This window comes from Peromyscus maniculatus, chromosome 3 (assembly GCF_049852395.1).
Source record: "Peromyscus maniculatus bairdii isolate BWxNUB_F1_BW_parent chromosome 3, HU_Pman_BW_mat_3.1, whole genome shotgun sequence".
NCBI lineage: Eukaryota > Metazoa > Chordata > Mammalia > Rodentia > Cricetidae > Peromyscus > Peromyscus maniculatus.
Window position 1 is genome coordinate 170,269,831 of NC_134854.1, and position 22,709 is coordinate 170,292,539.

The following is a 22,709-nucleotide window of genomic DNA, read 5'->3' on the forward strand; positions in this document are numbered from 1 at the left end:
ATATATATCCACATTTCATTGGCATTGTAAACATATATCCATAGGCATGGAATAGAAGAAACATGACTTGTTAGCACCATCTATAAACAAAAAAAGATTGGCATGAAATAGCAGTGGAATGTGGTTGCTTTAAATGTCATACAGACTTTGTTATTTTCATAGAATTTTGATAATTATGATGAGACAGGTCTGCTGTGCTATTCTTCTCTTGCCATACCTGACTGCATATGATTTCATTTTCAGACACTTCAGGGTTAGAAAGATGTTCCTATACTAGATCATGTCCTCTAGAGTAGGGTGAGGGAGGTACATAAGAGAAAAGTGAGAGAAGTTGCCACCATGTCTCATAGGAAGAGCTTGATTTGGTATTGAGGACATAGATTTCACAGAAACTTGAGCAGCACTGGATATGGTTCATGGTGCTGAGGGAAGGAGATAGGTATTGAAGAGCCAAGGGTGCATTAGATCTTCCACTTTGAAAACATGCTATAGGAGATTGTGTGCCATTGAGAACTGCTCTGTACTTTTCATGGAGTATCTGGTAAGCAAGGAAACCTCTTCTAGAGCCTTATTCTGGCAGACTGTGTAATCCCATATCACAGCCACTGCTGTCATGTGGGCTGAGGGATGAGCAAAATCCTAGTGTTTCAACTTGTTCCACTCAGGACACTCTCACCAATCCCATGCAGCCACCGCTGAGTTTTTAGACTCTCTAAGGCACTGGCTTTTCGAATATTGATGAATTTTCTAAATTGCATTAAAAACGTTAAAAGTAGCAGAAGCTTGAGGGAGAGCTGTAGAGCAAAAACTTCTTCCTCTCTGCCAGGGAAATCTGTTTTCAGCCACCAAAACAACAAACAATCAAGCAAACCAAACCAAAAATAACAACACAAAACATTATCCCTCTTCTTGGATGTTGTATCTTGCTTTGTGTTTTTGATGTATTTGATTCTCTTCAGATCAGAGTCTCAATTGTATGATGGTATTCTTTCACCATGTAACCCTGATACTTTCTGGAAGTAGCTGATAGAAATGTAAGAGTAGCCAGAGAACACAGTGCCTGACACATGGTAAGCAATGAGTGAGTTCCAGATGTTGTAGCCTCTTCCTCTTCCTCACCATCTCCATGCCACATTACTGTAAGTGCTCACTGAATGTGTTTGTCTTTCTCAATCAAGCAGAGATTTTATCTTCTTTGTGTTTTTGTCCCCACTGTCCAATAGTCTCCAACATAAAGTTAGTAATTTGATTATTGAATAATTGAGACTATGTTGGTTAATAAATGACATCGGCTGTGGTTGCTATGCAAATCATCTTTCATGATTTAAAAATAGTGAGATTCAGCTACACTTACCTCAAGAGTCTGTCTGGCCTAGAAGATCATAGTCAGAGCTGGGATATCAGGAACTGAAGCCTAGGAGGGACCCTTTTCTATCTCCCAGAACACCTGCTTTGCTTTGCAGAGTGTATGCTAAAATACTGCGGTTCAGTTTGGCTTGAAGTGGCATAATTAGAAAGATGTGGACCCAGGAGGACTCAGAGGGGAGACTTGAGAGACAGCTGAATCAGAGAAATGTAGCTTTTTAAAATTCACATCAACACATCATGTTTCTACATTTGGAATCTGTTGGTTTTGCTCTTAAGAGTAGCACTTAGTTAAAGGATTAAAAATGTAAAATATTAACAATAACTGGAGGTGATGTCTATACTTATTTTTATTTACTTATTAGTATATTTTAGACAGAATCTCATTATATAGCCTTGGCTGGTCTGGAACTCACTATGTAGAACAAGCTGACATTGAACCCAGAGATCTGCCTTCCTCTGCCTCCCAAGTGCTGGAATTAAAGACATATACCACCATGCCTAGAAAAGTAATTTATTTTTAAAAGAGATATAGGACTGGAGAGATGTCTCAGTGGTTTTTTAATTTGCTGATCTTGAAGAGAACCTAGATTCAGTTCTTCTCACATGGTTCACAACTGCTTGTAACTACAGTTCCAGGGTATCTGGCACCTTCTTCTGACATCTGTAGCTACCAGGTATGCACATGATACATATACATATGGGTAGGCAAACACTCATGCACATGAAATAAAAATAAATCTTTAAAAGGAAAGAGAACATAATGTTCACTATAAATGTAAAGACTGCCAAATCAGGCAGCTTATTAAGGGAGTGCATTGTGGTCTTGTGTGGGAGGCCAGCTCCCACCTTTTAAAGGGTTCCTATGAGGAGGAGAGAGGTATAAGAAAATATTTGATAGAAAGATAGCAAATAAGAGAAAGACAGAAACACAGGATAGCTTCAGAAGGACCTGGATCAAAACCCAGTGGCCTCGAAGATTTATTCAACAGGCTTTTTATAACATGCCAAGGAGAGAGGCAAAAGACCTTTCCCTTGCTACATCAAAGCACACTGCACAGCCAAGTGTAAACCCTTCCAAACATCTGGTAACCATGCCCTTGGTCAAATCATCCCTTTATATAGCCCTGCTGGGTAAAGCAAGCTCAGATTCTCAGACCCTGAGTAAGTTCTCACTAGGAAACCTCTGTGGGTCTTTACAGTCTTGATCATCTGTTTCCTAACTGTTATCAGAAAGGGTATTTTCAACGCATGATAAGCCATCATTGCATTACAAAGAAATTATTTCTGATATACAGATTTGAAAAGTAAGAATTTTGATACTCCAATTGATTCAACAAAGGCTAATGCTCTGCTTTAGAAGTGTTTCATTTATCTCTTGCTGACAATATAAAGTGTAAAGATTACAGAGTGCATGTCCAGGTCATTTTTTCATCCATTGTACTTATTTAAAGGAGGGAAGTATGTACCTAGTTTATAACTTATAAATTGCATATCTGGTGGCCCAATTAAAATTCAGTTAGCTGTCTGAATTTGTCCAAATTATAACACAGATAGAAAAGTTTTGGGAAGAAGGAGTTAATTTCTAAAGCCTTGAGTTTTTACAAAAGAGAACCATTGGAGCTGGTCGAACTTAAAAGGGACAAAACAATAAAAAGGGGACACCTCAAATTCTGAGAAATCAGAGAAAGAAGTCCAAGTATGATAAGTCTAAATATCAGTTAATACAGATTCAGATTTCCTCATTCCTATTAATAAGAAATGGTTAAGCTGCAACAAAGATCACTGTGTAAGAGTCCCCTCAATAATGATGCTATAGAGAACTCAAATCAAGCTTATTTCATGTTGCTTTCTATATTTCATTAGAAAGTTTATGTTTCTTAAAAACATTGTTGTGAATTTTGATATTCTAGAAATACCAAATTCTGATACATTTTTTTATAAAATAGAATATAGTGATTTTAGAACAGCAATGACTTAGATATGAGCTTTTAAACATAAATTTGAATAGAGTCTTAACCCTGTAAATCCAGAATTTTAGGTGACTTGGCTTTAATATCTTCTACATGTCTAAACTGTTCAGCAAAGAAAATGCTTCAAGAATCATTTTAAACCCAACTTCCATTTTTGCTTTTTTTTCAGACTTTTTTGAAAAAATATTATGTATATATTTCCCACTAGCCTTTTGTATATTTCTAATATTGTAAACCCAATGCTAGAGAGCAAACTGATTTGTGATGGCTTAGACCTATCTTTTTGGAGTTTATGATTAACACAATGACAACTTATAACATGTAGTTAATCTAGTATGAGTTATAGTATATGGTTTTAAAGTAATAAAAACCAAACAAAGTGAGTACCATTAGTAAGGTTGGCTTCCTTCATCAGCCCAAGTTACTCAAATTTTCTTATATAATGAACCAGATTTCTGCTAAGAATTATTTTCAACACATACAATCAATTTTCCGAAAACTATAAAGATAATTTTCTTGTTCAATATCCTCTTAATAAGGTATTGTTTGACTTTTTCAAAATATCTGTGAGTTTGACAATATTATTATATGCCCTGATAATAAAATCTGTTACCTAAATATATTCCATTTTAGAACAGCAGATCTATGTGCTAATCAAGTAATCAGCATCATGTTCAAGTTCAGAAGTTGAAAATTTTTTTATATCAATAGACTCTGACTTTAGAGACATCAGAACACCAACTATGAATGCCATAGGACATAATGTACTTTAAAAACTATTGCAACTATTTTTATGCCATTAGTTTTTCTAATATTGTATTTAATTAAAAAAAATTCTGTCTTTTCTATTGGCGTTAGTCAAGGAAAACACACCCAAAAAACCCACACTTAATCTAGATGTTTCTGAGTGCACATTCCTCACTAAATCTCAGGCAGCTGATTTAGTTACTGTTGCTAACATCTTTATGTCATCTCTTTGTGTACATGTCTAATTTATTAGTTTCTTGTAGATTGTCAGCAGCCTGCTGCCTCCGTACCGCCACAGTGCTCACAACTAACTGGGAGGCAAGACTACCCAACTGTCAGGTAAATTCACAGGTCCTTCCTTCTCCCACCAGCTGCATGTCAGCTCCCCTTCCCAAGACCATAACTACCTATGCATCTTTATATGTTATTGCATGTTTTTTCATGAATTGGCTACATGATGATGCCCTTGTTACTTGAAATCCATATTCCCTATGAGCATGCACAGGAGTTAGTGCAATGTCATCAACCACTAGCTGGTAGAATAAAGGCTGCTTCATTTCCCCTAGTGAGCAAACACTTGTGTTATGCCAGTGTGTCATTGCCTCCAATCTCAAACCTGTAATTTTAAGCTATTTGACCTACTTTTATCTTTTTGTCCTTCAAATATACATCTTAGGCAAACAAACAGTGAAAATATATGCAAATAGACATGGAAAATATCTAATTCCATTCTAGGATACTTTATAAAAGGGTTTCCATTTTCTGTCTACTCAGTCCCATTGTTAAAATTGAATTTGTGATAGTATGTACCTGTTACCCCAGTACTTTGGATGCTGTGATAAGATGCTGAGTTTGAGACCAGCATGAGTTATATATTGAGTTCAATGCCAGCTTGTGATACAGAATAACACTGTCTCCAAAATCTATTTTTAAAAAAACAGGGCAGGGGGAAAGAGGGAGAAAAATTCAAATCTGAATTTTAAAAAATTGCAGTGATTATTTTCCCTTTATCTGAAATGCAGTGTTTTAAAGGCATGTTTGTAGACTCCCTAGACATTGAACTTGAGAGTTTGCTGACAGTTCATATTCCAGTTTAAAGCACTCCAAAACAATTACTAGTTCCATCCTTAGTGACTCCCCCAGCCTAGCAGCATCTTGTCAGAACCTCCTCATCTCCATAATGTCTTTCATCCTCACTTACCTGGCTTCTGCTGGTACCAAGCTTATTACTATACATAATGCATCTCTTGTTCTCCTACCAGAAGTCTTGTGTCAAGCAAGGGCCAACCCAAACATGGGTCCATGTGTGTGTTTGAGATGAGTAGCTGTCAGCAGCAGACACACATGTTCATGCCTTAGGGTAACTGGGTACCCGCCAATACAGAAGCAATACATCTAAAGCTAGAATGTGATGTGTTCTATTGCCTATGTAAGTGGAACACTGCCCCCAGTATTGTGGATTGAACCTAGGGTCTACATATGCAATGTTAAGGGATCTACTATTGAGCTGCATTGTCACCCCCCAAAGTACATTGTAAATAGTGTCTTCTGATTGATGTCTCTTAGAAAACTGATCATACATTTACCTCAGAAATATTCCTTATTTTTTGTATTTATTTTATTTTATGTGTGAATGTTTTGCTTGCATGTATGTATGTGCACCATGCATGCTTGGTGCTTGGAAAGGTTAGAAGAGGGCACTGGATTTCTTGGAAGTAGAGTTACAGATGGTTGTGAAACACTATGTGGGTGCTGGGAATTGAACCCAGGTCCTTTGCAAGAATAACGTATGTTCTTAATTACTGAGCCATCTCTCCAGCTTCTCAGAACTGTTCTTTACTAATATGTTGATGGCATTTATAATAATAGCCAATTCTGGATAATTTCAATTATATAAGTAATGAATATTAGTATGAGTGTTCAAGTTGATCAGAGAGAGATTCTATAGTATAGTGACTGAGAACCTGGAGTCTGAACCTCTAGTCTACACTCTACAAAGGAGCCTCCTTCATTTGGGGCTCCAGGGTAGTGCTAACACTGTACAGATGCCCCATAAATGTTGACTACATAACTGAGTGGATGAGCTTTGTAGTCAGATTTTTGGCTTGTGATCCTATCTTTTACACCCTATATGTGTAATCTTGGAAAGCTGTTTCTGCCAGCTATGTTCTTTCTTTACTTATAAGGTAAAAAGCACAGACACTGGGGGAATTCAGTGATGAAGGGCCTGGCATGTCTGCCCAGTCTGCTGTTAGAATTCACACTTCTGTACACTATCATCCCTGACCAAAAATCTGTTTATTTTGTGGCCAATCCAGTTTGCTTGAGCAGAGTTGGCATACTACTGCTTTAAAAAATTTCCGTGACTCAGGGATGCAAATGTATTCCTTCTCTTCTGTGGTTACTTAATGTTGGTGCTTCCTGTCTCCCTGGGAGTGATTTACTGAAATAAAAGCAATTTAGTGAATTTCAGACATTGCTAGTTTCTATTCAAGTAGTTGTAGCATGTCTAGAACAGACTTCTTCTCTTCCTCACTATAGTACACACAGAGAAAGGATTAATGTCTAGAGATTTGGAAGGACTCCTCTTCAGAGTGGCTTGGGTCCTGACTGGCTTCTGCTACAGGAGGACCTGAGTCAGTACTGCACTGTCCTCTTACTCCTTCTAGGCAGGAAAGGCAATACACAACCAGCATCAGAACTCATACTGGGTACCAGGCAAGGGTAAGTTCTTCACATGTGTTAGTTACTGTGATTCCCCTATAGGCTAAGCAGCTGTTATACTCTTCTAAATGAGGAAATCAGGGTTAGGCACACAGAACAACTGAGCCAAATATTTAACACCCATCCCTGTCCACCATGGAGCATTGCTGCACTTAGATAAGGAGCCAGTCATTTTGTCTACAGTTGGCAGAACAAAGAAAGCTTTGTGTAAGTTATCTAGCTGACTCAGTTTCTTTGAATTGAAAGTGGATATTCAGTGAAACATGAGAAAAATTTCTAGGAATATTGAGTGATTTCAAATCAGATGTTCTCTTTGTTTCTCATTTTGAAAAAAAAAAGTTTTTTACTTCCCTCCAGTTTATATGTATATACTTAGTAACTGTAACTGTTTTTTTACTTCTGGGAGTTAAATTCAGGACTGTAAACATGTTGTATTCACATAACTTTTAAGGTATATGATTTCTCAATTCCTTAGTTTCTTAATAAAGTGCTCTTACACTGAAAATGTAGAACTTTTCCACATATAGTTTTGTTTTGAGACATAGTCTTGCTATGTGGTCTAGGCTTATCATGAATTACATGAGCTCCTGGGCTTTAAGTGATCCTCCTGCCCTGGCCTCTCAAAAAGCTTTAATTGCAGGTTTATGCCACATTCCCAACATCTATATACTTTGTTTTTTGATATTAAAGTTTTTAATTGGAGTCTCATGCACAATCTATACAAGTCATGAAAATGGAAAACACCACAAAATAATATTTAAATAGAAGGTAAGAGCACAGTATGTCATGTTTCAATAAATACAATTCAATTTTTTGGACTATTTGCAGGCTGATTCTATTCTAAGTTATTAAAAATTTTTATACATAATGATACAATAGGAAATGATGTTATAGCCTTGGACATAATATTTAAATATATAAAAATTTGTAATATTTATCACATCTTCACATCTACTAAGTTGTATTTACCTGGAAAAAGACAAAGAAAAATAATAACTGTAAGATGAATTACTAAATGGTCTTATTAATAAAAAACTTGGAGCCAGATATTAGGGTTAAAACTGGATATCAGAAAAGCAGAAAGAAGCCAGCCACATTCTTACCACTTGGAGATCCTCAGCCAAAGAGACCTACTTCCTGTATACCCAGCCTATACTGTTCCGTTCTGCATTTCACTTCCTGTCTCCACCCAGCTACATCGCTGCCTGTCTGTCTATACAGACCTCCAGACCTCTATGGTTAGTGCTGGGATTAACAGCGTGTGTCACCATGCCTTGCTCTGTTCCCCAATGTGGCCTTGAACTCACAGAGATCTGGATGAATCTCTGTCTCCCAAATGCTAGGATTAAAGGCATGTGCTACCATTGCATGACTTCTATGTTTAATATAATGGCTGGCTTTTTCCTCTGATCCTCAGATAAGCTTTATTAGGGTGCACAATATATTGGGGAAAACAATGTATCACTACAAATAACCTTTTTGAAGATATTTCAAACTTCCTGAAGATATGCCCAACTTAATACTTTAAATGTTTTAGTAATGAATTGTTAGGCTCTCTGTTGCCATGTTCTTCCAGTGAAAAGTTATTTATAGTAAAGGTTGAATAACAAGCAGTCTTCTAAAGATATTTAGCAATCAAAATGGAAACTGAATTCATGTTATACTTTAAGTAATAATGTGCCAAATGTTTATGTTAAAATAACTTATTAACCTGTCAATCAAGAATATGTTTTATTGTACATGATGTTACTACCTCTTATGCAAACTTAAAATACTGATACTATGGTGTAAAATAGTCCAACTTTCACTTTATAAGGAATTTTAAATGATGAAAATAATTTTAAGTTATCATGAATGACACATCAAGATGTTGAGCCAACTGAACTATAGCCACTGCTTGGGCTATGCTCTCCTTAGCTAGCCATGCAAAAACATTCTAGGAAGAAGAGTACTGCATCATACAAGGTCCTTCCTGCATAATGCGATTACCATAATATCACTTGCTATAACTTATACTGTACTTTATGTTTAATTCCATAGAAAGAAATTATTTCTAACTTACAAAAAACCACAGGGTCTGAGGTAGTCTCTCTGATTTATTGTTAATCTGTTATTCCTTAACCATTGACTATTGGGGAGGTTAGGGATAATCTTACCCAGCATTGATTTTTTTTCCTTTTATCATTAATTGATTAAACTGTACACTACCTTCTTGATCCTTGTTCCACCATTTTGTATTTGCTACATTTATACACATGGGTTAGAGCTGTGGCTTAGTCACAGACTGCTTGCCTAAACTGTATGAAGTCTTGTGTTTCTTCCCAAGCATCACCAAAAAGAAAAAGAAACAGGAAAAATAATTTTTACCATTGGTCATCCTAATCAGTATAGGACATCAGTTTCCTTTTGAACTAAATTTACAGTGGTTCAAAGAGCTCAGGAAGTAACTTCTTGCTAAATATTTACTAAATTATGGTTTTATACTAATGTTCAACAGATACATATGATTGACAATTTCAGTACCAAAGCTTCAAAATTATCTGTTTAATCTGATGTTTAATTAATCCATTGATAATATTGCTTTTAAAATTATTTAAATATATAAATAATAAACTTTGAATAGTTACAACAAATACTCCCAATAGAAATGAGTTACAATACTAAAATTCATAATATATGGGGAAGTAGACCATGTTTTCCAATTTAAAAAAACCCATGGTACCCTCCCCCTGTTGATAATCATGTTTTAAAAGATATCGACCCAAATATGTTTTGTAGTTTTATCCTTGGAAATCTAATGATTTTACTACTTTACTCTTCAAGATTATTCATCAAGACATTGAAGAGTCTGAGACCAGGCTCATTACAACTGGAGGCACTCAGAGGTGTCCTGTTGGTTAGAAGACCACATCATTCACTTAACAAATGTACAATGCCGTAAAAGTCATCAGGTTTTTTTTTTTTTTTTCATACCACCAAACCAAAGTGGAGAAACCCTAAGAGCAAACTAGACTTCACGAGCAAGTGGATTATCTTTCTGAGTCTCTGTAGTAAACTAGATTCTTATAAATGTTAATGTCTTGGTCTCTGGGCTAGCACCACCTGAACCACAGAGAGCACATGGCAAATACAGGCTCTAGAGTTCCTTACTGGCCCTGATAACTCAACGTCTCCTTTACCAAGATAATAAAGTTTGAAAAGTACTGATCTAATGACACTTTACTGCCAACCCAGAGATCTAGGAGTTGGAGACTGTGCAAAAACTGAGTACTTGGCTTGAAGGACAAGTTCATGTATCAGTTCCCAAAGTTTCTCTTTACTTTTTCTTTTTTTCTTTTTCCATGCTCTGCTTTAAAACCTGAATTTTTCTTGGCATGCTTTGAATTTAAACAATTTTCTTCACAAAGTTTCTGTTCATGTGTTTAAAATGTATAGTGCAATAATTTGTCTGACCATCACAGTGTATGTGGTTGTTTACCAGTATGATTTTGCTAACTGCCTTCTTTCTCATTTTCAGTCCGGACATTGCCCTCCCTGAGGAGCAGCCACATTCCAGCTCACAGTGTGCTCCTCTTCATTGTCTCACCAAGCCTCCTTACCCCTAGTCTTCATCTCTCATGGATGAGTATATGGGCTGAAGGTTTTGTAGCCACACCGAGGACACTGCCTGAGATCTAGCAGGTGTTTTCTTCCTGGAGATTAGATGTACATATAGATTACAGTCCATCATTTTTGAAGAGGAGAGAGAGAGTTCAGAAGAATAAAATGATGCATTGAACCTGGTGTAATCAAACAATTTATGGTTTATCTGAGTCACAGATGACCTGCAATCAAATGGCAACAGTTCACTTGAAATTTAAATGAAACATGTATCTCAGTTAGCTGGCTTTACCTCCACAGCATAAAAGAGATCCAAGACAATGTAAACAGATATGTTGTAAAATCATCTATTCCTATACTTCAAAGTCAGTCATCGAAGTTGATTCCAATATTTTCATTGATATTTATTTTATATTTTATTTGCTATATGGTTTGTGTTTATAAAGATACCTTCTGTAAGCAGAATTCATTTATTTTTAAATACTCATAGTTTGCTCAATTTAATTTAGTTTAAAATCTGGAACTGGCAAGATTATGGTCCTTTTTTTGCAGAAAATTACAAATGAGGTGCATCAGAATGTTAACACTGTTTTGCTGCTACATAAATATTCTTTATGCAGTTATTTTCTAATTAGTAACTCATTAATTGCTAGTTTTTTTTACTATAATTCTTCAGTGGACATTTATTAAGTAAATCTAAGAAAGAGGCAAAGATATGATTCATTGACTTAATCAAGTTTTGATTGTATCTTTAATTTTTTTAAAATTGAAGTTGAGTAGATATATTGGTGCTGCTCCTGTGTGATTGTGTGTGTGTGTGTGTGTGTGTGTGTGTGTGTGTGTGTGTGTGTGTGTTAAAGAAGGGCAAATTACTAGAAGGAAAGAAATGGTGTGTTTATTTAATGACCACAAATTTTTTTAAACTTTTTCCAAATTTAGGGTCTTACTATGGGTTTCCCACTAAAAGGGATCACTATAAATGTAAAAACATATACATATATAGCTGTAAGGTAGGCTTGGCTTGTTAATTTGTGCATAAAGTGTATGTTTTTGTTGTTTGTTTATTTCACAATGAATCTTTCTTGCCAAAAAAAAATAATAATAAACCTTAGATCATTGTCTACTTTTGACAAATACTCAGGTGCCTACAGTCATATTATATTGAGATAAGACATATTCCTATTTAATTTACAGATTCTGCTAGGTAATTTTTATGACTTTATTTAAGTCAGTAGAATTTCATAGAAAATTTTAGGTTTTGCATTATTGAGAAAACAAGGACAACAGCTAATTGAGCTGTGAGGTCTAACTTGGATTCCTCAGTTCTCAAGTGCTGCCCACATAATTGCGCCTAACCCTGACTCCTTGTCCTTGTCAGGTAGCCTTAACTTACATAAAACCATAAAGATTTTACCTTTTCACTTAACAGTATCTTTAACTTCTCTTCAAAACAAAACTGGTCCTCACTGTTAGCAAAAAGATGACTAGCGCTGTAGGAAGACAACAGAGATTTCAGAGCTTCCCAGCTTGTGGCACATTTATGAAGTGCTCCATCAAAGGTCAGCTGTCAGTCACAAAGCACATTGCAGGAACTTTGTTTTTTCTGTTCCTGTTGAGTAGCAGTCATAGTTACCAAAGCAACCCAAAGATTTTGTGTTCCTTATCTGAATAATGTTTTCGTGTCATTTCTTATGCAACTTGGAGTAATAGTTGAAATAGTTGCCCAAATAGGGATGCAGGTTAAAGTACAGCAACATACAAGACAGATCCTGATGGAAGTCCTAGCCAGTCAGAATCCCCACATAGTTGCTCCTGCCTGTATTGCTTTTTTATTTCTGTACATTCTCATTTATTGGTGTTGAATTTGCCTGGTGCCAATATCAGTGAGACAGTATCGATTTTCATTGGAGTTCAATTAAAGACAACTTCTTCTGTTCTTTCTTTTTCACTTTCCCCTTTCCTAAGCATGAATTAAAACCCAAGAAGTGTCGTAGTTGCTAAGTTGACTTTGACCTGAGGGATAAAATGCCTTTTTTAAATAAGTACCCCAGAATGAGTTGTGTCTTTGGAATGGGAACTCAACAATGGATCTCTTCCCTGTGTAACCACTGTTGACATAGCTACATTGCGTTTGTGTGTAAAGCTGATTTCTTCCAATATGAAATTTATCAATAAGTCTTTTATAAATGTGTTTCATTTTAGTTGTTTATTTGAACAGAGTATGAAGTGTTTGTTTTGAAATATTAATTCTTTAAAATATTAATTTTAACAGAATTTAACCAAGAAGATATAGAAACTTTGAAACAAATTTCTCATTTTCAGCACAAAAGTAGGTGGTAATCTCTAAGCAGTAAGAGATTATCTTTTATTTATGTTGTACCACAACATTTAGTATAGTTTAGATGGAGCCATATTTATATTTATTTATTTACAGACCTTTTCAATGAATAAATGTATAGTGCTGATAAAAATGAATGCCTGTAAAGATAACATTGGGATGTAAAAAAGAAACCGAAAAAGTGAAAAACTGATGAAACAAAAAGCATGAATCTCAGTAAGAATAATTGAAGGTGCATTTGATATTAAAATATAAACTATAGAAACACTGCAAATGCTAATTGTTGTAAACATTTCAAACAAAGGTGAGAAGTAATGTTCAAGATTAGTTAGGCAAAGTAACCAACTATTGTAAAAAATTTTATTACATTTTACTCTGTGTGTGTGTGTGTGTGTGTGTGTGTGTGCACATGCATGCATGTACACACATGCATATCCACAGCATGTGTGGAAGAGTCAGAGGAAAACCTACAGGAATTGCTTCTCTCCCACAACTATGTGGACCCCAAGGATTAAACTCAGATTCTCAGGCTTAGTAGAAGGCATCTTCATCTGCTGAGCCATCTTACTGGTCTCCTTTTTTTTTTTTTTTAATGTAAGCACAATTACAAAACCGAATAGAAGAATTAGTATGCAGAAATGCTTTCCCACAGAGGATTTTTCATTAACACATAATAGTAAAATAAAAAAGAGCAATAAACTGTGATTGGCCTAAGTGCTTAGAAGCATAAAAAAACTTTGGATGCATAAACCTTTTGCATATCTAATTCTGGATTTAAAAGAAAGAGGAGAAGGAAAAAAGAATTTTGAAAACTTCTAGAAAATATAAATTTAGGAATGAAGAAAAGACTTATTTGAAGTTATACTTTACATTTGCCTAAAGGAGAGGTCCAACAAAAAGAATTTAACAAATAGTAGAAAGTAGCTACAGATCCCATAAGACTAATTGTGAAAGGTTAGAGTTCACAAAAATCTCTGTAGAAAGAGATTTTTAACAGTGGAAAATTAATCATTGGATTATAATGATTTGTTTTTAAAAATGGAATGCACTGGTAGTCTAGTAAGTATAGACAATTTACAATAATGTATTATTGTAGGAGCTCACAATTCTATGATTTCTTTTGTTTTGAAATCTAAAATATGTCTAATTTTTACTGGTTGGTCATGAAATATTTTTACTTTTGAACTAGGATAACAATCTTAATTTTCTAAGGTATTATTTTTTAAAAGGAGTTCTTCAAAGTTGTCTGGAATAGCAACTTCACTTTAAAGAACTTCAATGTCAAAGTCTAAAAAGCAAAAACCCTCAAGAAAACTTCATAAATAGAAGGTATGCAGTCTCTTAAAGGAGACAAATACTCCTTAAATTCTATTTACTTACAAAGATCTTCTGTCTTTAACATTTGCTTTACCTATGCCATAGAACATGTTCTTGTATAGATAAGTCCTTCTCTATTAAATAAGCATGAACAATTGGTTTATTAAACTAGCTAAGAATGTGGGTATTCCCTCATATACTACATTGAATAAAATGCTCTCCAATAACCAAGCACAGATTACAAATAATGGAATGAATAAATCAAATATATTTTCTACTGTGATAAATGTCAACTTTTATTGTATTAGTCAATCAAAAGATTTAATCTTTCTTAAGAAGAAATCAGTGGGCAGGAATAGGGTGTGGCTCAGCAATGGGGTGCTTGCTGGACCTGTGTGAGACCCTGGGTAGCATCCACCGCACTACAAAACAAACAAAACAAAAACTAATGGATTTCCCCACATAGAATCCTATTCATTCAATCCAAGGAGGTCACAAATGAATTGATACTGTACATATAACTAAATTTGTAAAGTCCACAAGTTTAAAACTTTTGTTTTTTAATAAATAAGAGTGATTTAAAATAATCTTTGCATGAAGGCTACAAAAATTGTTTTCAGATAAAGCAGAAAACTGCCGAACTGAAGTCATGCTAGTCAGCATGGCCAGTGCCCATGTTGAGAAATAAGTATGTACTTCAGAATTGGTGTCCCTAGCTCCTGAGTGACCATTTCCATTTTCTGTAATAATAGCCCAAGATGAGTTGTCTGAAATTAAATCTTTATGTAAATGCCATTTTAACTACAATAGTCCCTGATATATTGTAGCCTGGTTCTTTTATTTAAATACCTGAAAGACTTCAACTGAGACACCTCTTTCATCTTGTTACTCAAGGTATAAATTAATGAGATAATTTGTATTAGAATATGTGCTTTGATTTGGGATTTTTCAGAACTGACAATCTGTTTATGAGAAGGCACAAGCAATTAACCTCTGTCGTTATAAGGCAAGAATATAAGATGTTTGCATGAAATATTTCACATCATGTAAGCTTTCCCATACCCATAACATGGATTCTACATTGAAACCTTACTTGTCTTGTGATCTCTTCACTAGGAATGCAAGGAGGCTGTTACATGTACTGGGTCTCCTTTCCATACTGAAGTGCATGGCTTTAATCCTCAAGTGTATTTTTACACCTCTCAGCTGGGGTTGTTTAATAATCTGCCACATCTGAACTGAAGCTTAAATGACCTGCTGAACCAGATAATTTCTGAGATTGGAGTTTAATTGCTCTACAACACTTGCTGAAGATTTATTTTATTTTAACTAACTTTCATAATCAGTTGCTGCTCATTATAACTTGCTGAGACCATTGAGAAGTAAATTTGATGCTTCTTAGTGTGAATGTATGCTTTTTGTTTAAGGGAAATGGCATCACTGTGTTGACAAATCTTTATCTTGTAATGGTGAAACAGAAGGAATCCTAGGGGCAGTGGTGGCGCACATCTTTAATCCCAGCACTTGGGAAGCAAAGGCAGGCAGATCTCTGAGTTCCAGCCAGCCTGGTCTACAAAAGGAATAACTGGGTTCAAAGCTATTATTGTGTGGCAAATTAGAGGAAATACTTTTTAATGTTATTGCCATAGAACTTTTAAGCTCAATGGTTTGACAGTTAGCGTCAATCAAACAATATTTTTGAAAATCTTTTATGACATTTTTGTAATATATTCACTGTTTTTATTTGCATGGCTACGCATATATGAAGACATGATTCTGATGTTGTGTTTCTTTCCCATGTTAAAATTTGTGTTGTGTGTGGTCAAACCTAATTTCTGTGCTGTATGATTATTCTTGTAATGATTAAGTTATTCCTCCCTCTCTTATTATGCCTTTGGGGCTTAAACATTGTGAAACGTTTCTATCTAATAATAATAATACCATGTGAAAACATGACTAAAGACCAATTTAAGAAATGGTTTTGCTAATTATTTAAAAATCCAAACATCAGAGACATTATCAAAGACACATGAATTTGTTTTAAGTATAGAAAGTTCTTACGAATTTATTATTTGATGTTCTTTTTACTTTTTTATTGTAGATAATCCCAAGTGAGTTTCACAAAGGAGAATCCATATGACATATGCTTGTTTCTGTGATATGATTATACATTCAGTAGTTGTATGAAAGGCACTCCATTGCTAAGGAAATAACCAGATACTAATAATTACTATGTTGGTTAATCTTACCAACTGACCATATTGTAATGCAAAACTTTTTTTCAGTAAATAAAATGATTATCTTTTGTTCATTTCATCAATGCTAAATTTTTTATTAGTTTAGAATTTTTCTGTGTGCCATTTTCATTTATGCTTACAACAAATAAAAAGTATAGGAACCTCTATATAATATATATTTTTGTCCAATATAAGATCTTATTTAAACTAAAAACAGAAAGGTTTGCTTTAATATTTCTGCATATTCCTGTTAAGTGATATGAATCAACTTTATTTTCTCCTTTTCCTACTCGTAATCTTTCCTTAAAGGGTATTTTGGCAGGAAGATGCATTTAGTTGAATTCAGCTAGAAATGTATTAATTCAGGAAACAGTGATTTAAAGAAAAGAGAATGGAGCTTTATATTTGGAAGTAATCCTTTTTTCTTTTACATAGGAAAGAGCCAAGTCAGCAAATGTAAGGGAGGTCACTTTTACTGGGTCTTTCTTCTTTTTCTCCCCCTTTTTTATTAAGAAATTTTTTTATTCGGTTTGCATACCAATCACAGATCCCTCCTCTTCCCTCCTCCTGCCCACCCTCCAGCCTTCCATGAGCAACCCACCCTCCATTCCCTCCTCTAAAAGTTAAGGCCTCCCATGGGGAGTCAGCAGAGCCTGGTACATTCAGTTGAGGCAGGTACAACCTCCTCCCACTACATCAAGGCTGTCCTACCATGGGTAATGGGCTCCAAAAAGTCAGCTCATGCACCAGAGATGGATCCAGCTCATGCACCAGAGATGGAGGCCCCTTAAGCAGATCAAGCTACACAATAGTCTTGTTTATGCAGAGGGCCTAGTCCAATCCCATGGAGGTTCCACAGCTGTTGGTCTAAAGTTCATGAGTTCTCACTAGCTTGGTTTGGTTGTCTCTGTAGATTTCCCCATCATGATCTTGATGCCTGTTGTTCATAGAATCCTTCTTTTCTCTCTACAACTGGACTCCTAGAGCTCAGCCTGGTGCTTGGCTATGGATCTCTGCATCTGCTTCCATCAATTACTGAAGAAAGGCTCTATGATGACAGTTAGGGTATTCACCGATCTGATTACTGGGGTAAGCCAGTTCAGGCACCCTCTCCATTGTTTCCAGGATCATCCTTGTGGATTCCTGGGAACTTCCCTACTACCAGGTTTCTCCCTATAATGTCTCCTTCTATCAAGGTATCTCTCTCATTGCTCTCCCACTCCATCTCTGTTCCAGCTCGACCATCCTGTTCCCTTATGTTCTTATCCCCCATCCCCAACCCTCTATTGTGCCCCCTAACCCCCAATTTACTCATGAAGATCTCATCTATTTCCCCTTCCCAGGGCAATCCATACATCCCTCTTAGGGTCCTCCTTGTTAGCTAGCTTTTGAATGGGCTACAGAGCTAAACAGAGAATTCTCAATGGAAGACTCTCAAATGGCTGAAAGGCATTTCAGGAATTGCTCAACATCCTTAGTCATCAGGGAAATGCAAATCAAAATGACTCTGAGATACCACCTTACACCTGTCAGAATGGCTAAGATCAAAAACACTAATGACAGTCTATGTTGGAGAGGATGTGGAGCAAGGGAAACACTCCTCCACTGTTATTGGGAGTGCAAACCTGCACAGCCACTTTGGAAATTAGTATGGCAGTTTCTCAGAAAATTGGGAATCAATTAATCTCAAGACCCAATGATACCACTCTTGGGCATATACCCAAGGGATGCTCAATCATACCACAAGGACTCTTGCTCAACTGTGTTCATAGCAGCATTATTCATAATAGCCAGAACCTGGAAACAACCTAGATGCCCCTCAACCGAAGAATGGATAAAGAAAATGTGGTACATATACACAATAGAGTGTATATGTATGGAGTACAAAAACAATGGCATCATGAAATTTGCAGGCAAATGAATGGAACTAGAAAATATCATCCTGAATGAGGTAACCCAGACTCAGAAAGACAAACGTGGTATATACTCACTCATAAGTGGATACTGGATGTAAAGCAAAGGGTCTTCCTTCAATATAAGTGATAGTAAACCAGCTGTTCTGGGAATCATCTGTTTTGACTCTGCTTCATTTTATATAGGGGAAAAACAGGCAAGCATGGGTTTATGTGAGGTGCTAATGAGTAAAAATGAAATACTTTGTATAATTGATCAAATTTATGGGCCTGGGTAAGGTTGCCTCTTCACCTTTGGAACAGAAGACATTAGAAACACAGTTGTCTTTAAAAAAAAAAAATCTCTCACCGGGCAGTGGTGGCGTATGCCTTTAATCCCAGCACTCGAGAGGTAGAGGTAGGCAGATCTCTGTGAGTTCAAGGCCAGCCTGGGCTACAGAGTGAGTTCTAGGAAAGGTGCAAAGCTACACAGAGAAACCCTGTCTGGAAAAAAAATCTCTCCCTGTTCTAAAAACTACTGTTTTTACTTTTGTCTTAGGAGGTTGGACATACAAGTGTATTTGATACTTGGCTTTTTCTTATGCGGTAACACCAATAGTTTGTCATATTCCTAAAACTTAAATAATTAGACAAGCCTCCATAAATATCAAGAAAGTATTTTTTAATCCAGGTACATTGACACATCCCTGTCACAGTTATTGGAGATGTGGAGGCAGGAGGAGCAGGAAGATCACTTGAGCTTTTGAGTTTAAGGCTAGGAAGACTGCCTCAAGAAGAAAATAGAAAAAGTTTTTTTGGTTTTTTTTTTTTTTTTAACCTCTGCATTTTACAGACAGCTTGTAATATGGAGTATGCCTGTAATCCCAATTGCTTAGGGAAGTCCAGAATGTACTGGAACTTCAATACACTTTTCTTAATATTTGGTGCTGCACATGCACAGCAGGATTTACAGTGATTATTATCTGAGAAATGGGTCTTTTGATCTCCAGCTTTTCTTACAGGACTTAACATTCCCATAGTTAGAATCACCAGACACTAAGAATTTAAGTTAACAAGTAGTTATTCTTATCATACCTTCCTGGTGAGTCAAAATACTAGATCTTTAATATCATTATAAATTGCCTTCATGAGTGAATTAATTCCTCTGATAGAATTGCTTCTTAAACAGTTTATAGATCAATCATATTTGCATGGGTAACAGAATCTCAGATGTTTAATTCATAATATACCTGTTGAAGATAAATATCACTGCCAGAAGTTTAAGTATCAAAAGTAAATGTGATGTGTAATAGAACTAAATTATAGAGGACAATATAAAAATAAAATAAGTCAACCATGATAGCAGATTGTTGTAAAAGTTACAACAAAATTACTTAATTTTCTTTCATACCCACATTTGTAGGGCATACAAGATGGATACTTTCATAGCCTCACCTCTGTTAGTACAAAAGTCAGTTGTGAGTGACTATAAACACTCACATAGAAGTCTGTTTCATGTCCCACAGCAGAATGATGAATATAATTTGGGAGAGCAAGTATGAAAAGAAAATGTAGAATTTCTTGTTCAAAGATTAAGCATTTCAGGGCAGTGACATCAGGTCATTAAAGCAATCAAGAAGTCTCAATGAATCCAGACTGCTATATGACAGTGTCCAGAGTATGATGAAACAATGGCTGATTTTCAGTTTCTATGGTTGAAGAAAATATTCTAGAGAAAATGTAATGGAGCACACCAAGCACTTGGTCTGTCATGTAAAGTCCCTGAGCCCCAGCCTACTTATGGTTTGCCATAAGTTTAAGATTCCATCTTGTAATACTTCATTTTCCATACAGCTGTAACATTTTAACTCAAAAGTTTATAAATTCTGATACATGTACCATAGTATGCTGAAATTACAGAAAATTCTGAAAGAATAGGAATCTAACTATTGGGATCCAGCCCCTTAATAGTCTTTTCCCAGGATCCATGGAAGAATCTACAATGAACTGAGGAATCTAGTCTTAATGATGTCAAATGAATCTATGTACATGAAACTCTTTACTCCATTTACTTTATTCTTCTGAGTCAATTCTCTCTCTAAACCTCTATTCTGCTCTCCTACTTAGCTCCTTTCTTGCCTGATTTCTCTCTACATTTTCCTGCTATTCTTTTTAAGTTCTATCTTAATTCTCCCATCTAGTTTTTTTTTCCCATTTAGTTCTTTCCCATCTTGTTCCTTCCCACCTAGTTCTTCCTCATTTAGCTCTTCCTCATTTTCCATCTCATTCTTCTAGTCCCCCAAGTCTCTGAGGTTTTTCAGTTATATACCCAAACAAAGCAGCAATTCCCTGGCCAAGGCAAGGTCATACAGGATTGAATCCTTTCAGGGTCAAACAGAGAGGTGATAAGATCTACCCCAAAGAGCAGTAATTGTCAGCTATCATTTACAACCCAAAAGGGAAGTGACTAATGGGAAGTAGAATCAACTGAAGGCTAATTTCAGCTAATAATTCTAAGAAAAGGGATTTATGTGCTCAAACTATATTCTTAGAAATGGTTAATTAAAATGTTAAGAGCCTATAAGTTACAAAATCATGAGTGAAAATAAAACTGCCTTTTTCCCCTTGGGGTCTGAAATCTATTTTGGCTGTACCATTTTCTGGTGGGGGAGGGGGAAGTGCACTTGGTAGCTAGGCAACCTGCTTGATGTACCTGGTATGTAAAGCACCAGGTTAATTGTTAAAGGGAGATCTGGAACTAGAGATAAGACTTGGAAAGGGGAAGGTTAAGCTTAATTAGCACATCTGCCAGGCCTTCTATAATAGATAGTCTGGATGCTATACATCTGCAGTCAGTTCTTAGGAAGTCTGGGAAGTATCTCAGATAAGATACTTTCATCTGGAGGACCTGGCCAGATGTTGCTAATGACAGTAATTACAGAAAGGCCAGAAATTAGGGGTCTGGCTGTGTGAATTCTGTTAGCACAGTTGGGAGATGTTATCCATATACTTTAATTGTATAGGGGAAATTGTACCCAATGAATAATCAAACACACTGTTATAGAAATGGAAAAGCTAGAATACCACACAAGAAATTCATAGCAAAAACCAGCTAATATTCAAAAGCCATTAACATCAGGACTCCTTGAGATTTGGCTTTATCCTCTGGAAGAGTTCTGAACTCTTCCAGGTAATAGCTTTTGCCATAGTCAGCTGAATTCCTACTTTGCATTTCTGCAGCATGCAGCAGAAATCTTCAGAGGCAGTACAAATTTTAATAACTGCTGATACTTTCATATTGTGACTTCTTTATTGTTGCTGGTTATTATTATTATCACAGGAAATTTGACTTAAACTATTAGCTGAAGATTGATGAGGAGTTTATACCACAAAGTTTCAAAGGGAAGAAAAAAATGTTTACACTGGGTGTGCTGTGATCTTATGTATGGCAAAGAAGGGAGAAAATTTTAAAAGGATTTGATTTTTTTCTAATTTTTGAAATAGACATATAGAAATGTTTATGTGCTAAGGAGCAAAGGATGCAATGGAAGGGGACTAGCTTGAAGCCTGGCTCTGTAAGCAGGTGTAGTAGCTTTTATGTGTTTTGCTTTTTAAGTTATGGGAAAATACCATCTCTTTATAAAAGAAATATGCCCCACCCACTCCAAATTGCACAAGGAAATCAGAAATAAAAGTGGAAGGTCAGAGGTTAGGGTTAGAGTTAAGGGTTAGGGGTTAGGGTTAGGGTTAGAGTTAGGGTTAGGAGTTAAGGTTAGGGTTATGGGACTAGGGGTTCAGAGTTAGGAGTTAGGGTTAGGAATCATCGCTTTTGTATGTTCATGATTATTTATCTAAAGTGAATAGATATTTTTTCACAGACCCCTAGGAATAGTCACTGTAACTATATCACAAATATTAGAGAATACTTAGCATGCTATTCAATGTGGAGATAGTATATAAAGTTTCCTTCAAGAGAAGAAGCATTCAGTTAACTCTGTTTGGTGTCTACAAGATCTTTAATAAGATCATAGGAGAAAATTTCCCCAAACTAAGGAAAGACACACTCATACAAATATGAGAGGCACACAGAAACCAAAAACATAAGACCAACCTAGACTAATATATCCAACAGAACTCTCTGCCATGAGTCAAGCAGAAAGCAATATATATAATAGATAGATGATAGAGATAGATAGATAGATAGATTGATAGATAAATAGATAGATAGATATTGTGATACCTCAGTAAAACCCCCCACTCTATCCCCTACAGACAAAGAGAAGCTTAAACCAGGATTCCTAAGTGTAGATAAGAACTTAGACCCCTTTTCCCCAGGTGGCTGTATCTGCTACAGGGACTTTGGAAAACAGTCAGGATATTCGACCAAAAGACTAAAAAGGGAGGCGGGTTAAAATAAATTATATGGTCTGTGTCTTTAAGAACTAGCCTCACAAAGAAAGGGGAGAGCTCCTTCCCACCTCCCTGCTGTGAGTGAGAGGTTTGGAAGAGCCTCCCT

At 35.9% G+C, this 22,709-nt stretch overlaps 1 protein-coding gene across 6 annotated transcripts in view; it reads left to right on the forward strand.

Moving 5' to 3' along the window:
• The window catches only part of Bicd1 (BICD cargo adaptor 1), a 195,824-nt gene extending 179,444 nt beyond the window's left edge, over positions 1-16,380 (forward strand). For 2 of the 6 annotated variants that reach the window (XM_006995906.4, XM_006995907.3), the window contains 2 exons: positions 4,349-4,424; positions 10,327-16,380. In XM_006995906.4, the coding sequence (XP_006995968.1) occupies positions 4,349-4,424; positions 10,327-10,414 (164 nt within the window). In that variant the 3' untranslated portion in view covers positions 10,415-16,380. Of the gene's footprint in view, positions 1-4,338; positions 4,425-10,326 lie in introns of all 6 variants that reach the window. The other 4 variants (XM_042274397.2, XM_076568386.1, XR_013050257.1 and 1 more) reach the window with 3 other exon arrangements.
• Positions 16,381-22,709: the final 6,329 nt, after the last annotated feature.